The following is a 24,114-nucleotide window of genomic DNA, read 5'->3' as shown; positions in this document are numbered from 1 at the left end:
GGGTCTCAAGTTTTTATGTCTTTAAGAACATGCACATTTAAATGGCATAATTTTTTTCTTATGAATAACAATGTTGTGGCTGACGAGGCGATGATCATATTGCACGAACACTTACGTTGAGAGCAGGAGGCAATCAACTTAGGGTAACGACATGAAACATTCAGGCGATGAACAGGCTGTCGTTTATATGTTTAGGGTTTAACTTTTAGTTTTGATTTTAATTTTTTATTGGCGTGGTTGGGCTAGTACGTATAGATATAGTTGTAAATTTGTAAATAATTGACCAAAATCTAATTGATTGGTACATATAAAACTATAGGTGTATGTATAATGTGTGTAAGTGTGTGTGTATATATCGGTGTATGTGTGTATATATATGTATAATTTATATTTTTGTATATATATGTGTATATACATGTTTATATATGTATGTGTATATGTATATGTATATATATACTAATTAAAATAATAATTCGAGCCGAACCGAGCTGAGCGGACCTTTGCTCATGCTTGGCTCGTTTACAAACCGAACCGAGCAGAGCGGCTCGTTTACAACCGAGCGTCAATTCGAATGAGCATTTTCGAGAAATTTCCGAACGAGCGACGAGCAGCGAGCGATTTGAACAGCCCTATTTCTAACACATCTTAATACCGTTATACAACTAGGTAGAAGTGAACAGTACCAGGTTTTATTAATACCCGGGTCTGAGTACGGGTATGGTTTTTTCGGGTATTGGCAATAACTAGGTCCGGTATCGGGTATTGGCCTGAAAAACCATACCCAGTTCCAGGTAGGGTTCGGATAAGGGTACCGAATATTCGGGTATCCAAATACCCTATTTTCGGGTATAACTGGGTATTTTTCAGGTATAGATCAGTTTATTTAAGCAGCTGCACATTTTTTGTTCTTCATTTTCTTTTGCATAAAAACTTCAAAATCAAAATGGTAAATATAAATAAATAAAGCATGTATATTAGATTTATATACACAAAAAAATTAAAAAAAAATGAAAACGTAGATTTATATATTGGGTATTGAAAATACATGGAATGATTCACTAAAAAGTGAATTTTGCCTAAGTAGACTAAGAAGGATTGTGATGATGACATGTGACACTCCTTAAAAGTAGGAATGAAGGACATTTTGGTCCTTATAAATAGGAGTGTGGAAATGACATGTGACACTCCTTTTGTTCTCTAAAAAATACAACAAAAAAATCCAGTACAAAAAAATATAACATAAAAAAATATAACACGAAAAAATCCAGCACAAAAAAATCTAGTACAAAAAATCCAACACAAAAAATTTAGCACAAAAATATTGTACAAAAATCTAGCACAAAAAATGTTATATAACATAGAAATACAACACATTTTTGTGAGGTTTTTTAGTCATCATATTTTATATAGCAATATAGTACTAAAATTAAAGATAAAAAGACGCTCAATTTTATGGTAAAGTTTTTATGAAAAAATAATATCGTATAAAAAGTTATGAACGTATAAAAAGTCAATAAATAGAATTTTCCAAGATACCCATATACAATTTTTATCCCTGCATTTTTATCTTAACCATTCATTAAATGAATCATCGTACTTAAGCAAAATAGACTTTTTATTTGATTTTACCCCTTAAAAATACCTAGTTCGGGTATGGAACCGGAACTGGTTTTTGGGTATCCGGGTCAGGTACGGTTACCCAATAAATAACCCGGTTATCGGGTTTGGGTAACTAGTGCTAGGTTTTAGTGATACACGTAGGCGGTACGGCCCACAATTGTTTTTGTGAACCAAGAATATTACATGGGCTCACTAGTTATTCCAGCCCATACCCATATAACAGAGAACAAATCTGAGCCGTTAGATCTAGGTCACAATCATCTTCCCCTACCTTAAACACTCCAAACCCTAGGTTACTCACGATTCCTCCGCATCTTCAACTCTGCAGGCCAAGGTTTCCCCCTCTTCATCAGGTATACTAACCTTCAAATTTCAACCAAATACTGCAACAATTTCAATTTTTAATGTTTGAAATGTCGATGTAGATGCTGTTTGTGCCCCAAAAGTTTTGATTTTTAAACCATTTTGGATTCATAGATGCTATAGTTAGCCTATACAATTCACACTTGTTGTAAAGTTGTGATCTTTATATTCCCATTGTCAATTGTAAAGAATCTGAGATAAAGATTGTGTGAATTTGTTGATATATATGTTTTTAGGAACATGGATTGGTAGTATTTTATAAATTGTTAAAATGGGTATTTGCAAATCTTTGTTTCTGGTGTGGATTATCATGGTGTGAAACACAACTATATAGTTAATAAAGCAGTATGATGGTTTTTACAGGTAAGTCATGGTTAAGCATAACAATGTTATCCCCAATGGGCACTTCAAGAAGCATTGGCAAAACTATGTGAAGACATGGTTTAACCAACCTGCCCGCAAAACTCGCAGACGCAACGGTACGCTGTGATGTTTTAGTTTAGTTAGTTTGGTAGTTTTGTTTCATTTGAGTTAATCTTAATGTTTAACTGTTGATGTATGTACAGCTAGACAAGCAAAGGCTGTCAAAGTTTTCCCGAGGCCTGCGGGTAAGCTCCGTCCCCAGGTTCATGGTCAAACCTTGAAATACAACATGAAACTTAGGGAGGGCAGGGGATTTTCTCTTGAAGAGTTGAAGGTGAGACGTGTCGGTTTTAAATTAAGTCATCAAAATGGTATTTTTTGTAAGTTTGTTTGTAGAAAAGTAGAATTTGAAGTCAATCGCTACCATGTGACTAGATTAAAAGATATATATGCTGTTTATCACAATTAACCTTTTTGTGAAAACAGGCTGCGGGTATTCCAAAGAAGCTTGCTCCAACCATTGGTATCGCTGTGGACCATAGGCGCAGGAACCGCTCTTTGGAAGGTTTACAAGCGAACGTTCAGAGGCTAAAAACCTTCAAGGCTAAGTTAGTTGTCTTCCCAAGACGCGCAAGAAAGACCAAGGTAAAAGTTTACGGCTGTACTCATATAGGGTTGTGTTTGATTAATGTGTGGTTAACCTTTGTGTGATTATCAGGCGGGTGACTCTACGCCAGAAGAGCTTGCAACCGCTACTCAGGTCCAAGGCCCGGTATTGCCCATTTTGAGGGAGAAACCAGCTGTTGAACTTGTGAAGGTTACCGAAGAGATGAAGTCATTTAATGCTTATGCTAAATTACGTCTTGAGAGGACAAACAAACGCCATATGGGTGCAAGGCTCAAGAGGGCTGCCGAGGCTGAGAAGGAAGAAAAGAAATAGGTAAACGAGTCTTAGTTGCTTGGTTTGATAAACTTATGTCGTAAACTGCTTTGATTGTTATTTTGGAGTTAGATGGTTTGTCTTTGTTCGCCAAACTTTGTTTTTGATATGGGAAACAATGGTATGATTAGTACCAAATTCAATCATGTGGTGGTGAAAAAGGTTTGATAGAGTGCAGTATTGGCGGTTGTGGATAAAATTTAACCTAGTTATTTTCACACTAACTGTGTTGTAGTGTAAATTCTTAGGTTATGGCCATTCAGATAATGGTAACCCTCCCAAGTACACGGATACAAATCCCCATTTGAAGTTCAGCTTCTTTAAACAGTTTCATTTTTTCGAAGACTCAACAGTTTTCCGTTAAGAAATCATCCCATACATAGCACGTATAATCATCTATGAAGGTTACCATGTATCTATTTTCACTGTTCGATACTTGCTTAATTTGTCTAATAATATCAGAATGTAAGAGTTCAAGCAGTTCATTGGTCTTGTATAGTAGGGATTTGAAGGAAAATTCGGTACTGAAATTTGTCAAAAACTGGGTACTGCTACCGAAATATTCGGTACTGTACCGGTATTTTATCGGTACTGTACCTAACCGGTATCGATATCGAAAATGTCAAAAAGTGGGTACTGGTACCGAAAAAATTCGGTACGTGAAATTCGGTACCGGTATCCAGTACCAAATGCTCATCCCTACCATGAATAGTAGTGATTTGCCATATGGGCAACTAACACAGCACTTCTTTGGTAATCCCAAAACTCGGTAGCCCTCGAATAAGTTTGTTTTTCATTAGTTTCAAATGGCTGTTTGGTTCAGTTTCGCCAACAAAACGTAAACTCTTATTGCTTCTTTTTGTTGGGAGTATAGGGGAATTGATGGGGTCTCAAAACTTTTCAAAAATCTTAACATCATTTGGACCAAACAAGACATGTTTTACCCGTTGAGGTTGCTTGAAAAACTGAGAAAAGTTTTTTCTTCGTATTCGACATGTGAAACACTTGATTAGCTGGTAAGAAGAGTATTGTCTGCAATTACTATCACATGGTTTGTTGGATATCATTTCACATTGCTTAGCCGTTTCTTCTCTCTGGTCAAATGGTTCAAACAACCGGAGTCTATCATCTAATCTCCTAAGTCGTCCATCTTGAGCTCTATTGTTTCGGTTAAAGCTACAACTTCTACTTGTGCTACAATAGCCAAACTCCTGAATGTGATCGAGGATCTCATCTTCCACAGTGGTTTTATTGATAAACATGACATGCCCGGCTTTTTTACATTTCACTTGGTGATAGCTCCGCTAATATCATTTGTGTGGGAGCCTGGGTTACCGTGCCATTAACGACGTTCCACAAATCTTGCCCTTGGAAGTAAGATTTTATTCAACCCGTCCATGATTTGTAGTTGTGGATTAACTTTCTGATTTCACGGATCACTTGAAACTGTGCCATCGTTTCCGTTCTATTCCTTCTCTATTTTGGATTGTGATTCTAGAAGTTGCAGCAACTGGATCAGATTCTAATACCATTAGTAGAATTACAAAGTGGAATCACACCCTTGTTTGATCACTAAACTTGTATACGAGAACACGACCAATAAACAAAAAAGGAGATACACGATCGTTAAATACTAAACAAACTTGACCCACAACTCCACAAGTAACTAATTTGAAAACAATTGAAGTTCTAATAGATATAGATCATCTAAACAAACTAGATAATTACTAATAACATCAATGACTCGATTTTAGTCATTTTACTAAACAACCCTTAAGACTTTTGCTGATCTCCTCCTTTCACTCCTTGAGTTTCAATCTGTTGATGTTGACATAGAGAACCAGGGCCGCATACTTTATTCACCTGCAGGACGTTTAAAATAAATGATTATCAGCAATGAGCCCATTATTCATGCCCTGTACCACCCCCTCATTAAATCAGGGTGGTTAGCGTGGATTAAACCACGGCAACCACCTTCTTTTTCCATTATACACGTAAACCCCAACCCTAACGGCCAACATCAACAAGAACGGCAGCAGCAGATGATGATTTCTTTTCCTTGTTCGTGATAGTCAAGATGCACAAGAGAAGATTATCATATTTTTTGTTGTATCCTAACAATCATTCTCGTTCCCAGTTCCCAGGTACTTGTTTTCAATTATTTATTATGCTTTTGATCATTCTTCTTTATTCCAACACCAACAAGAACGGCAGCAGCAAATCATTCTTCTTTATTCCATTCAAGCTTTTGATCATAATTATTACGACACTTCAAATAAAATAAAAGAATTATCAACATATGGGGTCAGGGCCGTCTCCGAAAATGATAGAAAACTTTTGGGCCTCGTGCGAGACAAAAAGATTGGGCCCCCTCTCTATAATATAAATTCATCAATCATATATCAAAATGTCACAATACGACGATAATTGTTATAAAATAAACAAAAGTATTGTAACAAAAATAACAGTAATATGTGTAAACATATCCAAATTAGTTTGGTAACACGAATCTTTCCATACAAATAAAAAAAAATAGAACTAGATATCGAGTTCGTTTAAGTTTATATTGTAAATGGTTTAATCAAATAAAATAAACAGAACTAGATATTGAGTTCTTTTAAGTTTATATTGTAAATGTTTAAATGAGAAATAAAAACCTACAAAATTAAACAAGAAAACATGTAAAGTGTGTTATCTAAATGGTTAAATGAGAAAGAAAAATGAAAGAACTTGCAAATTTATGAAGACCCAAATTTAGATGTGAAAAAACAAAATTAAAACTAAAAAATAAGTGTGTAAAGTTGCTATTGGTGTGAGCATATAGAACATTTCCCCTGTTAATAAAACAAACTGAAATCAGCCCCTTGAGGCTTGAACAAAAACAAAAGATGGAGAAGCCAAATTAAATAAATACTTGAGGCCAAAACAAAAACAAAAGATGGAGAAGCCAGATTAAATAATTAAATTCAAGCTGACAGGGGGCTTCGAACAAGTAACGGCCGGGTATCAGATGAATTGCCGCAGCCCGCATCCATTGAGGCAAAGCTAAATTTGTGTTATTTTTTTCTACAATAATTTTATATATGAAATATATATTATTTTTTAAAACAATTTGGGCCCTTAGATACTTTGGGTCTTGTGCGGTGGCACCTCCCGCACAGGCCCAAAGCCGGCCATGTATGGGGTAGGTTCTATGCAGAACACTAAATATTCCGAGAACACGCAGAACAAAATGAATAACCCATTTTTTCAATCCTAAAAACCTAACAAGTAAATGAAAATGTTAAAAATGTAAGATTTATTGTTACTCACGCTAGAATTCAAAACAAAATATGGAAAATTTTCAGTTTTATATAACTTACACATATGTAGCTTATGTGTAGGTTAAATTACCTACATGTATGTAGACTATGTGTACGTAAAAATACATGGGATTTTTATGTATATAAATACATATATGGTTGTAAGAAACAAAAAAAAAAAATTAAAAATATGAACCTTAAATCCCAAAATTTAGTCATTTAGAGTTGTTCCTTTTGTTCTCGCAATAATTAGTGTTCTGTAATGATCCTCATCCATCAACATATTACCAGTGTTTTAAAAACCGGTAAATACCGGCCGATTATACCAGTATTACCGGTTCCTAGAATATGTACCACATCCTAGAATATGTACCATGATATAAATACGGTATCACAAATTAAATATGCATCAGTACTTAGGGCATGTTTGGCTAAGCTTATTTAAGTTAAAAAGGACTTTTGGGAAAATGACTTATTGACTTATGACTTTTTGAAAAGGAGTTTTTAAAAAAAGTGTTTGGATTAGCTTATGGGGTGGGAAAAACTAATAAGTCAATAAGTTGTTTTTTAAAAAGTGTTTGGCTTAGCTTATTGATGTAAAATGACTAAAAGCTAATAAGTCAATAAGTTAGTTCAAAAAGTCACAACATTCTAACTTTTCAAAAATGATTTTTTGATGATTTTTTCTCCTTCTCAAAAAGTCATTTTGAAAAGGACTTTTGCATTTGCCAAACACTAAAACTCCTTATTGGCTTTTTGATTAAGTCAATAAGTCAATAAGTTGGTTGGAAAAGCTTAGCCAAACATGCCCTTAATAAGCCACTGAATCAAATCCACTTTAAGAGTAACTAGCTTAAATTAATAATTAGGTTTCTTTCACCATTTTATTTTTATTTTTTTAGGGGGTGTTTGGGATTGCGTTTTCAACCTGATTATTTGATTATTGTGTTTTGAAATCGTAAAAAATCTATTTTGAGTGTTTGGTAAAAAATAAATAAAAAGTGATTTTTTACGTTTTGTAGAGTTCAAAACGTGATAATCCATAAGTAGGTCACCCCTTGCTGCAGGAAAACGTGATAATCCAAAAACTGATTTTTTACGTTTTCACTTATTTATTTTTTTGAAATATATATACTTGCCAAACACTCAAATAGTTGATTATCTGATTATTGTGATATCAAACAACATAATCAAATCCAAACAATGTTGATTATCTGATTATTGTGATATCAAACAACATAATCAAATCCAAACACTGTCTTTCTGCAGCACGTTTTGTTACATCTAATTATCTGATTCTGATTATTCAAAACGCATAATCTATTTTCAAAACTCAACCCCAAACACCCCTTTAGTATTACTAAAATAAAGAAGATAAAAGTGTAAGACGTTATTGCACAAGACTAGAAAATTAGGTAGCGAAGAAATACAATATTATATTCATATCATGTTTAAAGAAATACAGGTTCCGGATGCCATGATATTAATACGGTATCACAAATATAACCTTTTAGTAATATGATATTACTAAAAGGTTATACTTGAAGTTCTTTGACGGAATAAAATTAAAAGCCATTAATTTAAAGGTTATATCACGACCTTATAAAATCAAAACTAATATCAAATTTTAAATCGAACTTTTTTTTAATCATAATTATCATATAATTATGTTGTTTCTAAGAAGGATCAATATAATATTGCAAAGTTTTATTTTTTACATTATAGCCTTATCTAACCAAAACCTAAAGTTTCAAAACAAATTATTATTTTAATTATAACAGAAAATTATATTCATCATTTTAGTGAAATCAAATATCTATACTATATAATAAAAGAAACCTGTTTTGGGACACTTGTCATTATCTCATTTACTTGATTAAAATTATTAATAATACTAATTGTAATATACATACCTATATAAAATTCATTAATAATAGAAAAAACAAATCTTTATGTTTTACATATCATGTCTTTTGTTACGTAAATGGAAAAAAATGATATAGATATATAGATAACAAAGCATGGTTCAAGAAATTTTTTCAAATTCTTCACACATCCAAATTGCGCCAAACAGTTCCCTTATCTCTTTGGCTTTTTTTTTCCTTAGAAATGCTTGATCCTAAACTAATCTGCCGAAGAATTAGGATGCGATTGATACAATCATTCCTTAACAAACCCATTCAAAATCACTTTTAAAGTTGATCTATTGTTCTGCACCACTGCCGCACACCTTAGTTCGGTTCGGGACACTTGTCATCAAATTAGACCATTTGTTATATATAATTACTAGGTTAGAAACCCGTGTATTACACGGGTTGAATAAATGTAATTTTATATACTAAATAGAAAAATAATATATTTTTAAAAATCTTATTTATTACACGTGTTGAGTAAGTACAATTTTATATATTAAATAATGAAAAAGTTATATTTAAGAACCTCGTTTATTGTGCGGTTTGAATAAATGTAATCTTATATACCAAACAATAAAAAAGTTCTATTTAAAAAAAAAAAAACTGTATATTCACGGGTGGAAGAAATGTAATTTTATATACTAAATAATAAAAAAAATTATATTTAAAAAAAACTCCGTGTATTATACGGGTTGAATAAATCTAAAACAATAAATAATATGCATGTTTATCTATGTTAAGTGAAACAATGCTTTTTAGTTTAGATAAGACTTTATGATTTGAAGTTAAGTTTATGCCAATAATTTAGATAAGACCTCATCTTGTACCCCGTGTATAAATATTAATAATATTTTTTTATCAACACATGTATATATGTAATTATTTGTAATATAATTATATTTAATAAAAATAAAAAAAAATTAATATACTTATAATAAGATGTATCTTGTAGGTGATTCATTGTTTCTTTTATAAATGAGTTAATTACATAGTTAGTCCATGTGGTTTGCACAAAATAACATACTTATGTACTAATAGTTTAAAATCACCTTCTAGGGTATTAACTTTCCATTTTGTAACATTTGGAGGTATTAACTTCTAGGGTATTAACATAGGTAGTCCATGTGATTTGCACAAAATAACATATTTAGGTACTAATAGAATATGATTTTAAACCTAAAAATAACGCTAATACCTCCAAACGTTACAAAATGAAAAGTTAATACCCTAGAATGTGATTTTAAACTATTAGTACCTAAGTATGTTACATTATACAAACCACGGGAACTAACTATGTAATTAATTCTTTATAAATTGAATAATACAAATATTATTTATGTATAGTTAATTAAATATTGTTATAATATAATTTTATTAGGATAATAAAACTGTTAATATAACTTAATGTACGTGATTCATTGATTATAACCTAATAAAAAATATAAAAATTACACTTATGTAAATTAGGTTACGTAAATTATTTAATGGATTAGTATATAATTTAATGTATTGGTTTTTACACTAATGTAAACATGGAATACATTAGTGATATGAAAAGTCACGGGTTATATCTTATTTCATTAGGGATAACATAGAGCCATTTCTTTTTTTAATATAACGTGGATTAAATTGATTAAATGGTTACTAATTTTATGGGTTTTTGTTTAATAATTTCAAATCAAAATTAAATCCATAAATTATAGATTAGATTTAAAACACATTTTAGACTTTAGATTTACAATCAAAATAAAATTCTAATATAATATTTAAATCTTTTTAATTTAAAATTTAAAATTTATCAATAAATTATTGATATCCTCAATGAATGACACGTGTTCAAAACTTGTTTTCTTTTATTATATAGTATAGATTATTTTAGTTTAATCTCTTCTAATTAATTATAGATAACCTTCTTACTAAATATTATTTAATTTAATATTTTATATTATAGATAACCCTCCTACTAAATATTATTAGTTTAATATCTTATGGATAATTATTATTTAGTTTAATCTCCTTCTCATTTATAATATTATTTATTTTAATTAATTATATTTGAACGTTTTGTTTAGTTTGGTATCAAATAGATTTTACGAAACTTAAAATAAAATTAACTAATATTGTTTATAATTTATACATTTACGGGGTTTTGAATAAAGGGTTAAATTTATTGAGACTTCGTTAACAAATTTTGCAACAACAGAATAATCTATTTTTATCACGAAAATTAAACTTTGAATTAATATATTAAATATTTATATTTTCACTATACAAAATTACATTTACTCGATCCATGTAATACATCATGTTTTTTAAGATATAACTTTTTATTATTTGATATATAAAATTATATTTATTCAATTCGTACAATAGACGGGGGTTTTTAAGGATATATATTTTTTATTATTTAGTACAGAAAATTACATCTATTCAAACCCCGTAATGCGCATATTTTTAAAGATGTAATGCTTTTATTATTTGGTATATAAAATTACATTTATTCAATCCCTGTAATAAATGAGGTTTTTTAAAGATGTATTATTTTATTATTTGGTAAACAATATTTCATTTATTCAACCCGTGTAAATTTAGGGCTGTAAACGAACCGAACGAACACGAACAAGGTCATGTTCGTGTTCTTTCGTTAAGGAAATTAACATGTTCGCGAACTGTTCATGAACGCATACCGAACATAAGTTTATGTTCGTGTTCGTTCGTTAAGGATATTCAGTTTTTCACGAACAGTTTGTGAACACTGGTCTCGAACACAAACGAACACAAGCAAATAAAAACGAACAAAAACGAACATTTAACTTGAAATAAAAAATAAAAACATTGATATCCTTAAACATTATATAAGTAGTTAAACACAACCATCAAATGATAAATCAAAACACAAGAAGTCCACTACACTACCAAACAATGAAACAAGTTTAACTAACATAGACATAATTATCCCAAAAAATGGTTTAGAATGTCCAAATTTTAGCTAATATAGAAAAAATAGGGTTTCAAGTTTTCAATAGATAAAAGGTTTATTATTTATTTTTTTTAATATAATCAAACGAACACGAACGAATATGAACGAACATATACGAAACGTTCACGAACGCAGTCGAACGAACGGGGCCTATGTTCGTGTTCGTTCGCTAAGCTAACCGAACGAAATTTTTTGTTCGTGTTCGTTCGTTAAGCTAATCGAACGAACGAACATAAACGAACTTCCTGCCGAACGGTTTACGAACTGTTCGCTGAACGTTCGGTTCGTTTATAGCCCTACGTGTAATACATTTGGTTTTAAAGATATAACTTTTTTTTATTTGGTATATAAAATTGCATTTATTCAACCCGTACAATATGGTTCTTATAGATATAATTTTTTATTATTTAATATATAAAATTATATTTATTCAACCCGTACATTAAATGAGGTTTTTAAGATATATTGTTTTATTATTTAGTATATAAAATTTATTTATTCAAACCCCGTGTAATGCACGGGGTTATAACCTAGTTCTATTATATAAATGTTTGGTAAATTTTTAATTACTAAATTTTAAAAACTTGGTGCACAAGTTATAAAGTTGGGAAACTAAACCCATCATCATCACGTGCACCCTCTTTCGCCGGCGTTGCTTTTGTTTGCTACGGAGACTTGCCAGTTGCCACCTCTTTTTGTACAAGTTCGTCTTCTGTCTTTTATTTTTGAAACCTCTGTGTTTAGCTACTTTGCATGATCTCAATTCTATGAATAATTAGGCTGCACGGTATGGCATCCCGTCCTTCACCGGCGCCGGCGTCGGTCCCATCCCGCCCCGCCCCCCGGTCCTCCATCCCGTCCCGTCTTCAACGTCCAATTTCAGACGGTGGCGACGTCCTCCAATGGTGGCCCCCTTTGTTGTTTGTTTGTTTGTGTTAGGGACTTGTACATTAGGCTTCAATACTTGTACATAGGGCATAGAAATTAAAAAAAATAATAATAAAAGTGGTGGGGTAGGATCATCCTCCCATATCCTCTAGTGACCATCCTTGGGAGGACTATGACGTGGCGCCTACGTGGCGGATGGTCCTCCAAGGATGGGATGTCACCATACCCTCTGGCCTTAGGAGACTTCGGGTATGTTTGGCATGGAGCTTTTAGAAGCTTTTAGGAGCTTCAAGCTTTAAGCTTTTAAGAAAAAACTCATACTTAATAAAAAGTCTTGTTTGGTTGAAGGAGCTTTAAGCTTTTAGGTTAGGAGCTTGAAGCTTTTGGTTGAACGCTACTACTAGTAGCGTTTAGAAGGAGCTACAAGCTTTTAGGGAAAAATGACTATTTTAACCTCTCAAAATAAGAAACTTTTTAATGCACTAACTTTCTAAATTTTTAGTTATGTCTATTTTGGTAATTTTATACATTTTATTAAAAGCTTCAGCTACTCTACCAAACACCAAATATATCTAAAAAGCTACAACTACTAGCTACCAGATACAGCTACCAGCTTCCAGCCACCAGCTACCAGCTTCCAGCTTTCAGCTACCAGCTGCTTTTGCCAAACATACCCTTCATGGTTCGGTTTGAAATCGACGACCGGTTTGTTTTAAATCGTGAAACTTCCAAACCAGTAATCAATTCTTTTTAAGAATTCCAGACATGTAGAAATTTACAAACCGTACAGAATGTTTTGTTTTATGGTTTATATTCGAAAGCGGTCCAAAAAAATTGGATTTTGATGTATGTAACTTTTGTATTTTCCAGCTTCTTTACAAAGAATTTCGGACATGTAGAAATTTTCAAACCTTACAAAATGTTTTAATTTATGGTTTATATTCGAAACCGGTCTGAAAAATATAGATTTTGGTGTATGTAACTTTTATATAATCCACCTTTTTAAATGAATTTCGGACATGTAGAAATTTTCAAACCTTACAGAATGTTTTGGTTTATGGTTTATATTCGAAACCAGTCCGAAAAATATAGATTTTGGTGTATGTAACTTTTATATTTTCCAGTTCTTTTACAAAGAATTTCAGACATAGAGAAATTTTCAAACCTTACAGAATGTTTTGGTTTATGGTTTAAGGTTTATGTAACTTTTTATATATGGCCTCGGCCTATACACATGATTGGGCTTTGCTTAGTAGACCGTCTTCTAAGCTTAAAAAGTGTTGAAACATTAATGGTGAAACAAAACCAAAGCCCCAAATGTAGTAATGGTTTGGTTTGGTTTACAATACTCAAAAACCATCTGGAAATATTTATAAAGAAAATCTTAATTTGATGCTAAATAAATTAACATTGTTGGTTCATTAACATCTGGATATAAGTGCAGAAAAATATTTATAACATGAGCCTGTCACAGAAAAGAAAAAGACCAGAATCTAACCCAGCCAGTGGTCTAGCTGAATCTGACCAGCAAGTGGTACTCAATTTTATCAAAAGCAAAGGCGAAGACGCGACCACGAAAGGTAACATAAATAAAGAAACAAAGGTGCCAACCCAAATTGTTACCAAGTGCATCGACAACCTCCTAGCTTTGTCACTGATCAAAAAAATACCACATGCCCATTTCAAAGGGGACTACTACATTGCAACGGAATTCAAGCCTTCAAACGCTGTCAGCGGTGGTGAATGGTATCTCGATGGTAAACTTGATACACAATTCATCAATGAACTCAAAAATGCATGTTTACATATTGTTAAAAGCCTGAAAGTGGCAACAGCTGAGGGAGTTCATGAAGTTTTCGAGAAACGTAGGCTGACGAATGTAGAGTGCACAAGCCAGCAAATAAGTGAGATATTAGGTAGTATGGTTCTTGAAAATTTGATTATTGAGGTTAAGAGCAGTGGGCATGGGGAGTATCATTCGATCCCGGTTGGAAACGTGTGTTATAGGTGTCCTGTAGGAAATCTTAAGCGGGGTCCGGACAGAGGGGCGATGGCTTCGATTCCTTGTGGCGTTTGCCCCCGGATCAGAGAGTGCACACCTGATGGGCTTATATCTCCAACTACTTGTGTTTACTACACTAAATGGTTGGATTTTTGATATAAACTATGCTCTCAGTTATCATTTATATTACTGTTTTTTACATTCTTAGGAATTTGACCTTTATTAATGAGGAGCATGGATGGCTTTTAACCATAACAGAAAGTTATTTGCGCGTGTGTTATCAAATGATATTGTAATTGTTTTTTTTTCTCGTGCCTAGTAGATTGCTAGCAGTTGTTTATATTTAATTCCAGATGTTAAAATTTTGAAACTCACATGTGCATCACTAACGACTGACTATCGGTGCAAATGAGCTTGTTTGTAAGTTTTCACTGAGCAATAGCGCAACGTAATCCTCAGGAGTAAGTTACTACTGGCCTTGGTAAAAATGTTTTAGTGGTAAGTTTCTACTACGCAGCGGCAATTAAGTTGTTAATATCAGTTCAGGGGGGTGGTTCACTAGTGATAGAATTTATCACTCACAAGCACCAATCAAGTTCCGCCATGTCATCGACCATTTTTCCATCACTCACAACCTTTTTTAGTGGGGGTGGTCATCACTCATCACCACACCCAACAATTTCCCCCAACCAACAATTCCACTCACAAAACCAAACCATCACGCGTTGAAAATATAACGAAAATGGATTTTCGTTAATATATAACGCGTTATCTAAATGAGGCGGGGTGGGAAAAATAAACTTCCACGCGTTATAAGCTACCGCCCCGTGTCCCCTTAGTACTAACTTAGAGCAGTAGCAACTCTAATGATATTTCTACTTAGGTTTTCCCTGATACAACTACAACTGAGCAAAGTTATAACCGTCAACTGCTGTACTATTTCACGAAAACTTGCAACGTCTCAACCCAATCATAGTGTTGGTTAGACCACGGATTCATTTTGTTTGTTTAACAGAGGAATTTACCACTTTCTTTTGACCAAGGATACATTCTCGTTCTTTAGATGTTTATAAATACGAGAAATATAACTGTCATTACCAATATCAAACAGAATCTCATGTCACGGCTCAATCTTAGTTACTCAAGTTCTTTGGATTCAAAGGTCATCTCTCTCCTTAAAGTCATAGATAACCAAAAGTTTTTAAGGGGCCTCGTGAAGAATATCTAATCGATCATAGCCTTAGTCAGCTGAGAGATGAACTCGATGACGATTCACTGTCTAGCCAGATTGGTAGACAATGCTAAAGAATTTCTGCGTAAACACCCAAAGACGAATCTCATGGAAATAGAGGCAGGTACAACACCCTGCCAATCGAAAAACATCAACGCCATTAATAAACTCACATATTGATTCAATTCATATATCTTTAAAAGTTGTAACATAAAGGTTTCTGTAATTAGCACTGAAACGAACCCAAAACCAACATAAAACCTTTACAAGGTAATCATAGAACCATCACTTTTACCATAGACAAAAACCAACTTTATTACGCATAAAAGACTGATTTTCTTCTTCAGTGATATCCGATTGGAGCCGGAGAATCCTTAAGCTCGAGTCCTTGGTAATGTATGTCCTGCAACATATTCAATACACAAAGGTCATAAAATGGCATATATAAAATCAAATTTGGCATAAAAGAGCACATTAAAAACTGAAAGTGTAACAAGTACCGAAGCAAAGTGATTAACATCACGATGATGGGCCTCATCTGCTCTCACAACCATAACAACATCACGAAGCGTCGAATCAGCTGGAAGACGCCAATAGTCAATAGCAATGGCTGGCGCCTTAACATTTTCTATGTTGCCTTTGTCAAGCTCCTTCAAGAACTCAGTGTACGAGTGGATTGCTTCTTCCTCAAGGTACCCAGTGATCCGGTGAGCCAGCTTAGGCGAAGCAAGGTACGCAAGAAAGTAGGCATTGAAGAATATGCCCTGAACAGTGAACACAAGAGCGCGCTCATACCATTTCGGCTTAGCAACCTCCATGAAAGTCATTAAGTGCATTCTCTCATTCTCAGCCTCTTCTAACAGCGCTTTGATCCACCCACCACTGTGCTCGAACCGCCTTAGTGATTTACAGTGAAGAAGCATCCCTCCAACCATTCCAGGAACCGCAGCCACGGTTTCAAGCATCATTGCACGACAACCGTATCGCCTCTGTTATATAATCAAATCAGTTTTAGCACAACTATTAACCATTGAAAAAATATGGTATCAAATTAAGACGTTTTTAGACTAGAAGGTATGGGGGCCGGCTGAGGCCCGGCTAGGCCCGGCGCCGGTCCCCCACACCGCCCCTGGGGCTCGGCCCATCACACCCAGCGACCCACAGCCGGGTCCGCCAATCCACTAGTTTGAAAACTAGCCGTTATTCAACGGCAATATTTAATAAAAAAAAAAAATTTCCTTTTTCTATAAAATCACCTATTTTCACCATAATTTCCCCACTTTCAACCCAAAACCCTCTCACTTTTATACCATTTTCTCCCCACTTTTTTTCATCCACAATGGCTTCTAATCCTTGGTGGCCCTCGTCTTCGGATGACGAAGAGGAGATGTTTTTCGCAAACGCTGTGCTACGGGCGGGACAGATTCTAATTGAAGAGGAAGAGGAAGAGGAAGACTTCTCGTCTGAAAATGTTATTACCAGACGAATACGGATTAACAGAGACCGCCAAGGTTTTTCATTACAAAATTTCATTATCCTTATTTTTTTAACTCGTATTTATATATTTTATACGACAGGAGCGCCCGAGAAATTGATGAACGATTATTTTTCGGATGAACCACTTTACAACGCCGACATTTTCAGGCGCAGGTTCCGAATGAGTCGCCGCTTATTCACACGGATTGCTAATGATTTGGCGGGGCTAGACCCGTTTTTCACGCAACGACCTGATGCTCGAAATTATGAAGGGTTCACCACGTTACAAAAGTGTACTGCGGCCATTCGCCAACTGGCGTACGGGACAGTGGCCGACGCTTTGGACGAGTACTTACAGATGTCGGCAAGAACTACGCGGGAATGTTTGTATCGGTTTTGCGATAATGTGGTGAAACTGTATAGCAAAAAATATTTGCGGAAACCAAACGCGTATGATGTTCAACAGTTGTACCAAGCTCATGAAGCAAGGCACGGGTTTCCGGGAATGCTTGGTAGCATTGATTGTATGCATTGGGGGTGGCATAATTGCCCGACTGCGTGGCGCGGCCAATATACGCGAGGTGATCACGGCTATCCAACCGTGATACTTGAAGCCGTGGCATCACAAGATTTGTGGATATGGCATTCTTTCTTTGGTCTCCCTGGTTCACTCAATGACCTCAACGTGTTATACCAATCGGCGATCTTTACCGATGTCGTTAATGGAACCGGTCCGGACACACGTTTTACAGTTTCTGGGGTTGAGTATAGACGTGGGTATTATCTTGCTGACGGGATATATCCATCTTGGTCTACAATTGTAAAGACTATTCCATATCCCGAGGACGAAAAAAGGAAAAAATTCGCCAAGCGTCAAGAAGCTGCAAGAAAAGACATCGAACGTGCTTTTGGTGTCTTACAAAAAAAATGGGCCATCCTTGCACAACCGGCACGTGCGTTCACACCGAAAAGGTTGCGTCTTTGTATGTACGCTTGCATTTTGCTCCATAACATGATTATTGAAGACGAAGGTCGGGCGATTTGTGAGTATGATGAGAATGCATCTTACCGGAACACTGTCCCGGTTGATCCGCCACAACAGGATTTAAACTCGTTCTCGCTAACAAACGACATCACGCATGCAAACCTTCAACAAGATTTGGTAGAACATATTTGGAATAACGTTAACATCGGGGACGGTGACGGAGACGAAGACGAGTAGTGTAATTGTTTTAAATTTTTAAATCTAGTCTTTTTTTTACAAATTTTAGGTAGCGTAATTTTTTTTTAGGTTATGTAATTTTTGTTTATGTTATGTAATGAATTTTATTATCTTCCTTTATGTCTTATTTTTATTTAAATGTTGAATAGTTTTTATAAAGTTAAACAAATAAAAAATAAACAATAAAAGTTAAACAAATAAAATGAATTAAACAATAAAAAAATATGTGGTGGGGCCCCATCCTCCATCCCCCTCCATCCTTCATGGAGGCTCATCCCCCACTAGCCGCATACGTGGCGTCTACGTGGAGGCTCATCCCGTGGGGATGAGCCGAACCATACCTTCTAGTCTTAGTGGTTCAGGATTTGTGGTTTTTTGGGTTTGTAGATTTCGAAGGTGATTTGCTTGTTGGGAAAGTAGCAAAGTCAAAAGGTTATTCTTATTATTTTTTCTAACAATTCATTTAACACGTAATTTATTTTTTCTTGAGTAACTTTTAATATTTAATCAAAAAAATCTACATATACACTTTTGTTTTTAACTTTTTTTTTTCCGATATTCCCACATAAATTTTATAAAAAAAAGGTTATGATAAAACTAATTTATTTCATCAAAAAATAATTTATTTGAATCAACTTGATTTTAATCAAATATACCAGAATGTTGAAAAAAAATGTATATAATTTTTTTAAAAACTTAAAAATTACTAGAGAAACAACTACAAACCTAAAAACACTTTGTATAATCATGAGTTAATTACATAGTTAGTCTCTGTGGTTTGCATAAAATAACATACTTAGGTACTAATAGTTTAAAATCACCTTCTAGGGTATTAGCTTTTCATTTTGTAACGTTTGGAGGTATTAACTTCTAGGGTATTAACATAGTCCTTGTGGTTTGCACAAAATAACATACTTAGGTACTAATAGAAGGTGATTTTAAACCTACAAATAACGTTAATACCTCCAAACGTTAGAAAATGAAAAGTTAATACCCTAGAATGTGATTTTAAACTATTAGTACCTAAGTATGTTATTTTATGCAAACCACAGGGACTAACCATGTAATTAACTCTATTAACCACCTAAACATATATTTTTTTTCACCAAACTAACATATCAATTGCATACCAACATGTAACCTTATCATTACTATACATTTCATACCAAAATATCTATAACCATTTAGAGAAGAGAGTAAGTTGTTGACCTGAAAGAAAATATCGGTAGGCAACCGGAGCGACTTAACAGTCCAGTACGCAAACTTATCCAAAAACGTCTTCGGAACATGATGCTTCTTCAAATCAATCGACATATTCGCTTGATACGTCTCCCATGGCTACAATTAATTAACACTCAAATCAGATCAGACAGGGCCGGCCAACCCGTGCCGACGCCCGAGGCCCAAATTTTCAAAGGGCCCGAAAAGCCTTTACAAACTTTTATATATTTATTATTAAATTATATATTTAGTATATTCAACTGTTTATTATATAAAAAAATGTTGATAGTGTAGTGGATAAAAACCATCTCAAGATGATATACACGTCTCAAGTTCAAGTCATTGCTCCACCACTAAAGTTTAATTTTTTAATCCATTTCCCCTTAACTACGATTTTGGGCCCAATTGGGGGCCTAAATATTTTCGAGAGTTTTCAGGTCAAGTTCAAGTATTTACTCGACCACTAAAGTTTTATTTTTTAATTCATTTCCCCTTAACTACGATTTTGGGTCCAATTAGAGGTTAAAATTTTTTCGAGAGGACAGCTCTAAGATCATCAGATAACTGTCTAGTATATTATTATGAATTAATGATCAATAAACCCTAAAAAACTTCATATATCATTAACAAACTAGAAACATACCCTAAAACAATTCCACTTCCACTCAGTACCATCTTCTTTCGTAACTTTCGACGGTTGCACTCCCCAATAACTCACCACCTCTTTCTCTTTCTCACCGCCGGCCACCGTCTCCTTATTATCCGGCTGTTCTTTCTCCCCCAACATCATCGTACTCGCATTGCGACCACCAGCCACTGAATACGACCTAATCCACCACGTCGCCACCGCCTTTTCAGATAACCGTGCGGATCGGACGACAGTTGTTGTTCCGCGACTCATCATCTCAGTTGATAAGACTATGGAAAATGTGAATTGCAAGAAAATTGGAAATGCAGAATTTGTATGAAGGGTTTTTTTTTTGACTGTTGTTGTTACTGAGAAGAAGGGTTTAAGGGTTTTAGGCTGGTTTTATATGGTATGTCATGTATGGTGGTCGAGTGATACGACTGTGTTTAATGTCGTATTGTTTAAATTTAACTGTAACGTAATTGCATACGTTTTTCCTAATTTAGCCTTTACTTTAAGACAACAAGACGAGAAGTGTGTCAACACACGCTTTTTAATATGGGGAATTAGCCTGTAATAATCCCACCTAGACCTTATTAGCCATTAATAATCCCACTTCAGAATATTCCCCCACTAGTCCAACCTTTCACCGATTTTTCCTACAATGGTCCCCCGTTAAAAAAACTTAACGGAGTTAAGCTTTTTTCCAAATTGCAAACAGATTTTTTGGGGCTTTTGATCAGAACGATGATACGAGTCTATTGATGTAAAACTTACTTCGAAATGGTGCTCCAAGTGACTTGATTTTGGTTAATTGGAAATTTAAACACCCGAATTGAAGCGCCGTTTTCATCGTTTGGAGCATCGTTTTGAGGCAAATTTTACATCAATGGACTCGTATCGTCGTTCTAATCAAAAGCCCTAAAAATCTGTTTGTAATTTGGAAAAAAGCTTAACTCCGTTAAGTTTTTTTAACAGGGGACCATTGTAGGAAAAATATGTGAAAGGTGGGACTGGTGGGGGGAATATTCTGAGGTGGAATTATTAATGGCCAATAAGATCTAGGTGAGATTATTACAGGCCAATTTCCCTTTTAATATTAGTATTATTTTAATAAAACCTACTAGTTGTTTTATTATTTTAAAAAGCTCTTGTTGTTAATTATTTTAATCGAAAGAGGGAAGATGCCAAACGGAAACCCTTCTTGGGCTCCAAGTTTGTCCCACTAGTGAGTTAAAAATTGCCAACAAGGCAACTAACTGATTTTTTTTTTTTTTTTTAAAAAAAACAAGGCAACTACCTCTCGATAACCTAATTTGAAATTTCTTTCACTAGTAAAACACCGTGCGGTGTGCTAGAAGTCTAGAAGGTGTGCGGAAGGTAAAGTGGGCCGGTCTAGTGAGTTTGGCCGTTTCAACATCGACCCGAGAGTCGGGCCGGGACACTACTACAAAACAGAGCATTAGACGGGGTGATATGGGTTTTAAGACGGTGTTTTCAACACCGTCTTAAACTACACCGGTTTAAAATCGAGTCTTATTAGACGGTGTTCAATTTGAACACCGTCTTAAACTTGATGAACACCGTCTTTTAATATAAAAACATTTTCAAATATTTATTAAAATAAATATTTTTTAACACCGTCTTATAAACATTTGCTGAAAAAAAAAAACATTTACAGTAAAAAAGGCTTTCCAGAAATACACATCAAGCTAATATACACCAATGGAACATTTTCAAATCAAAACAAACCAATACACATTCAATTCGAAAATAAACCCGTAGACATCCAATTCAAATTACAATCATTTGTTGAATGCATAACAAACTACGTTAAACTGTATAAGTAAACTACATATAATCTATATATAAAACTAAACTAACGAAATACCTAACTCGCTAAAAAAGTTCCGTTGAGAAGCACATAAGTTATTCCAGACGATCAGAAACATAGATTTTTGATGCAAAAAATAGACCTTTGACTCTGTAATATCTCCATAACTTGCATGCTCTTTTACTACTAAAACTAATTGAGAGAGCTAATACGCGTCTTCAACCGTGGTAGCAGCACTGTGTTGATAAGTTGAACTAAAATCTGCAAAAAAAAAAAAAAAAAAATACGTATTTTAGAGATCGATCATTATATAATTCTGCACATTTATGCCAATACGCAAACAAACATCCGAATGAAATTGCACATCATGAAAAAGAATCTAACGTGCTCTTACCTGGTTTAATTTTTTGCCAGTTGTGGCACACCATAATAATCTGCAAGGTCATTATATGCCTACATATTATGAAAATAAGTTATTCCAGCCAGATAAAGATGTTCAATACAATTGTCAAAGGTATGACCAAACCACTATCCTAAGGGTGTGGTATAGCAATCCATTAATGGTCCTACGTGACATTGATGACCAAACCCATGTTCCCTACACCCTTAAACCTAATATTCCACTAACTCATAAAAACCCCTAACAAACATATTAGCCACCACTTATATTATTAAAACTACATTTTCTTAATTTAATTTAGCATTCCTTTATCCTATCTTAAAATAATAACCAAAATCCCAAATTTTGGAATATCAAACCAATGTAGCATACATTTGTTACCATTTTTTAGAATGGCTTTGGAATTTATTTCACACCCAAACTAAAAATACAACACCATCTAGTAAATAACTAGACTGTAAAATACACACCAAGTTCGTGTCCCAGCAATTTTAAACTACCCACTTTTGTACCCCATAATTTATTTTACAAATCAAACTACCTAATCCGGGAAATACCCAAATCCTAATTTATGTGTGTTTACATATAGATTCCGGTCAAAGAGGAAAACAAAACAAAATTCAGTTGAATCTAATATGTGCAGAGTTCCAAACATCAGTTTAAATTAGGGTTTAAACAAATCACCAAAAAGAAAGGATGCAAGCACAAGGATTCAGTTATCTTCCTGTTGTAAAGAAGCCGCAAACCACCTACACGACGGAAAAAGCTTCACGCCGGAACTCTGGAGGGGGGAGATTTAGGGCTAGAAAGAGAGCGACGAGTGGGAATTTAGGGCTGGAAAGAGAGACAATTGGATTTGGGGGGGGGGGGGAGAAAAGTAATTTCGTGAAGGTGGGAAATTTTCCAGCAGATGTTAAAAAAACCCTAGCCATTGATGTTTATAAGACGGTGTTAAAAAACAACACCGTCTAAAGGTTGCATAAACTAGTATAAGACGGTCTTTAATCATTAGACGGGGTTCTTTTGAATTTTCTTGAATATTTTAATCAAAACAACCCAATGATCATATAGGTATTGATTTTTAGACGGTGTTATTGCTTTAACCCCGTCTAAAATAAATATTCAACACCGTCTAATACTCCATTTTGTAGTAGTGGGATCCGGATCCGAACGGTTGGGTCGGCGGTTTTTGAGGAGATGGTCGGGCCGGATCTTCTTTTTTTTTTTTAAACTAGTGGGGAACCCGTGCGTTGCTGCGAGAGCGTCAATTTGCTTATTTTTTGTTGAAATGATAGACAATTCCGCTACTTACTACTAGTGTGAGACTTACATAAAACTAATAAGAAGTAAAAAAATCATGAAAACTTTCAAAAAGATCAATATATTCTAACAAATTTGTTGTTGTGACATGCGTGATAACATAATCTCAATTGATGCATCATCTGTGGCAGAGACACATGGAAACTGAGCTCTTCAACTATATTCTTCTAACTATCATGTTTTTTTTCTTCATAAAACTCCAACAATTCGATGTCTTCATAGGTTTTACCCTTTTCAAACAAAACAAATGGAATTAAAAGAGGGTGCAATTCGGATCCTTACCTTTTAGGATTTGGCCAATTTTATTTTTCAAGACAAGAAACGAAAAATTGATTTTAAAGTTTAAAAGTCTTAAAAATCAAACTCCAAAGTCATTTTTAGTTTGCTGTTTGCTTTTTGAGCAAATTCTAA

At 34.2% G+C, this 24,114-nt stretch overlaps 3 protein-coding genes across 5 annotated transcripts; 2 read left to right on the top strand and 1 right to left on the bottom strand.

Moving 5' to 3' along the window:
* Window positions 1-1,817: 1,817 nt before the first annotated feature.
* LOC110930057 (60S ribosomal protein L13-1) lies at window positions 1,818-3,456 on the top strand. The gene is made up of 5 exons (XM_022173279.2): window positions 1,818-1,973; window positions 2,347-2,462; window positions 2,550-2,680; window positions 2,833-2,991; window positions 3,065-3,456. The coding sequence occupies exons 2-5, from the start codon at window positions 2,354-2,356 to the stop codon at window positions 3,284-3,286; spliced, it is 621 nt and encodes a 206-aa protein (XP_022028971.1). The 5' UTR covers window positions 1,818-1,973; window positions 2,347-2,353; the 3' UTR covers window positions 3,287-3,456.
* Window positions 3,457-12,067: 8,611 nt separating this feature from the next.
* LOC110928101 (DNA-directed RNA polymerase III subunit RPC6) lies at window positions 12,068-14,678 on the top strand. The gene is made up of 2 exons (XM_022171307.2): window positions 12,068-12,184; window positions 13,814-14,678. Exon 2 carries the CDS (start codon window positions 13,829-13,831, stop codon window positions 14,525-14,527), a length of 699 nt encoding a protein of 232 aa, XP_022026999.1. The 5' UTR covers window positions 12,068-12,184; window positions 13,814-13,828; the 3' UTR covers window positions 14,528-14,678.
* Window positions 14,679-15,437: 759 nt separating this feature from the next.
* LOC110930058 (ubiquinol oxidase 2, mitochondrial) lies at window positions 15,438-20,497 on the bottom strand. 3 transcript variants are annotated; one of them, XM_035987576.1, is made up of 5 exons: window positions 20,165-20,497; window positions 19,510-19,638; window positions 16,103-16,591; window positions 15,898-16,005; window positions 15,438-15,736 (listed from the first exon to the last, which is right to left on the bottom strand). In XM_035987576.1, exons 1-4 carry the CDS (start codon window positions 20,423-20,425, stop codon window positions 15,946-15,948), a joined length of 939 nt encoding a protein of 312 aa, XP_035843469.1. In that variant the 5' UTR covers window positions 20,426-20,497; the 3' UTR covers window positions 15,438-15,736; window positions 15,898-15,945. The 3 variants fall into 3 exon arrangements, with proteins under 3 accessions (XP_035843469.1, XP_035843470.1, XP_022028972.1); XM_035987577.1 differs by having other exon boundaries at window positions 15,915-16,005; XM_022173280.2 differs by lacking the exon at window positions 15,438-15,736 and having other exon boundaries at window positions 15,763-16,005.
* Window positions 20,498-24,114: the final 3,617 nt, after the last annotated feature.

The sequence above is a fragment of the Helianthus annuus genome, chromosome 3 (assembly GCF_002127325.2).
Source record: "Helianthus annuus cultivar XRQ/B chromosome 3, HanXRQr2.0-SUNRISE, whole genome shotgun sequence".
Lineage (NCBI taxonomy): Eukaryota > Viridiplantae > Streptophyta > Magnoliopsida > Asterales > Asteraceae > Helianthus > Helianthus annuus.
Note: the sequence above shows the minus strand (reverse complement) of the source record. Positions and strands in the feature narration are given on the sequence as shown.

Bases quoted from the DNA above. Each gene is read 5' to 3' on its own strand.
- LOC110930057 (XM_022173279.2), top strand. From the start codon at position 2,354: ATGGTTAAGCATAACAATGTTATCCCCAATGGGCACTTCAAGAAGCAT. The intron at 2,463-2,549 runs GTACGCTGTGAT...ATGTATGTACAG, and splicing joins CAAAACTCGCAGACGCAACG to CTAGACAAGCAAAGGCTGTC. The intron at 2,992-3,064 runs GTAAAAGTTTAC...TGTGATTATCAG, and splicing joins GACGCGCAAGAAAGACCAAG to GCGGGTGACTCTACGCCAGA.
- LOC110928101 (XM_022171307.2), top strand. From the start codon at position 13,829: ATGAGCCTGTCACAGAAAAGAAAAAGACCAGAATCTAACCCAGCCAGT.
- LOC110930058 (XM_035987576.1), bottom strand. From the start codon at position 20,425: ATGATGAGTCGCGGAACAACAACTGTCGTCCGATCCGCACGGTTATCT. The intron at 16,592-19,509 runs GTCAACAACTTA...ATTATATAACAG, and splicing joins CTACCGATATTTTCTTTCAG to AGGCGATACGGTTGTCGTGC. The intron at 16,006-16,102 runs GTACTTGTTACA...AATATGTTGCAG, and splicing joins ATGTTAATCACTTTGCTTCG to GACATACATTACCAAGGACT.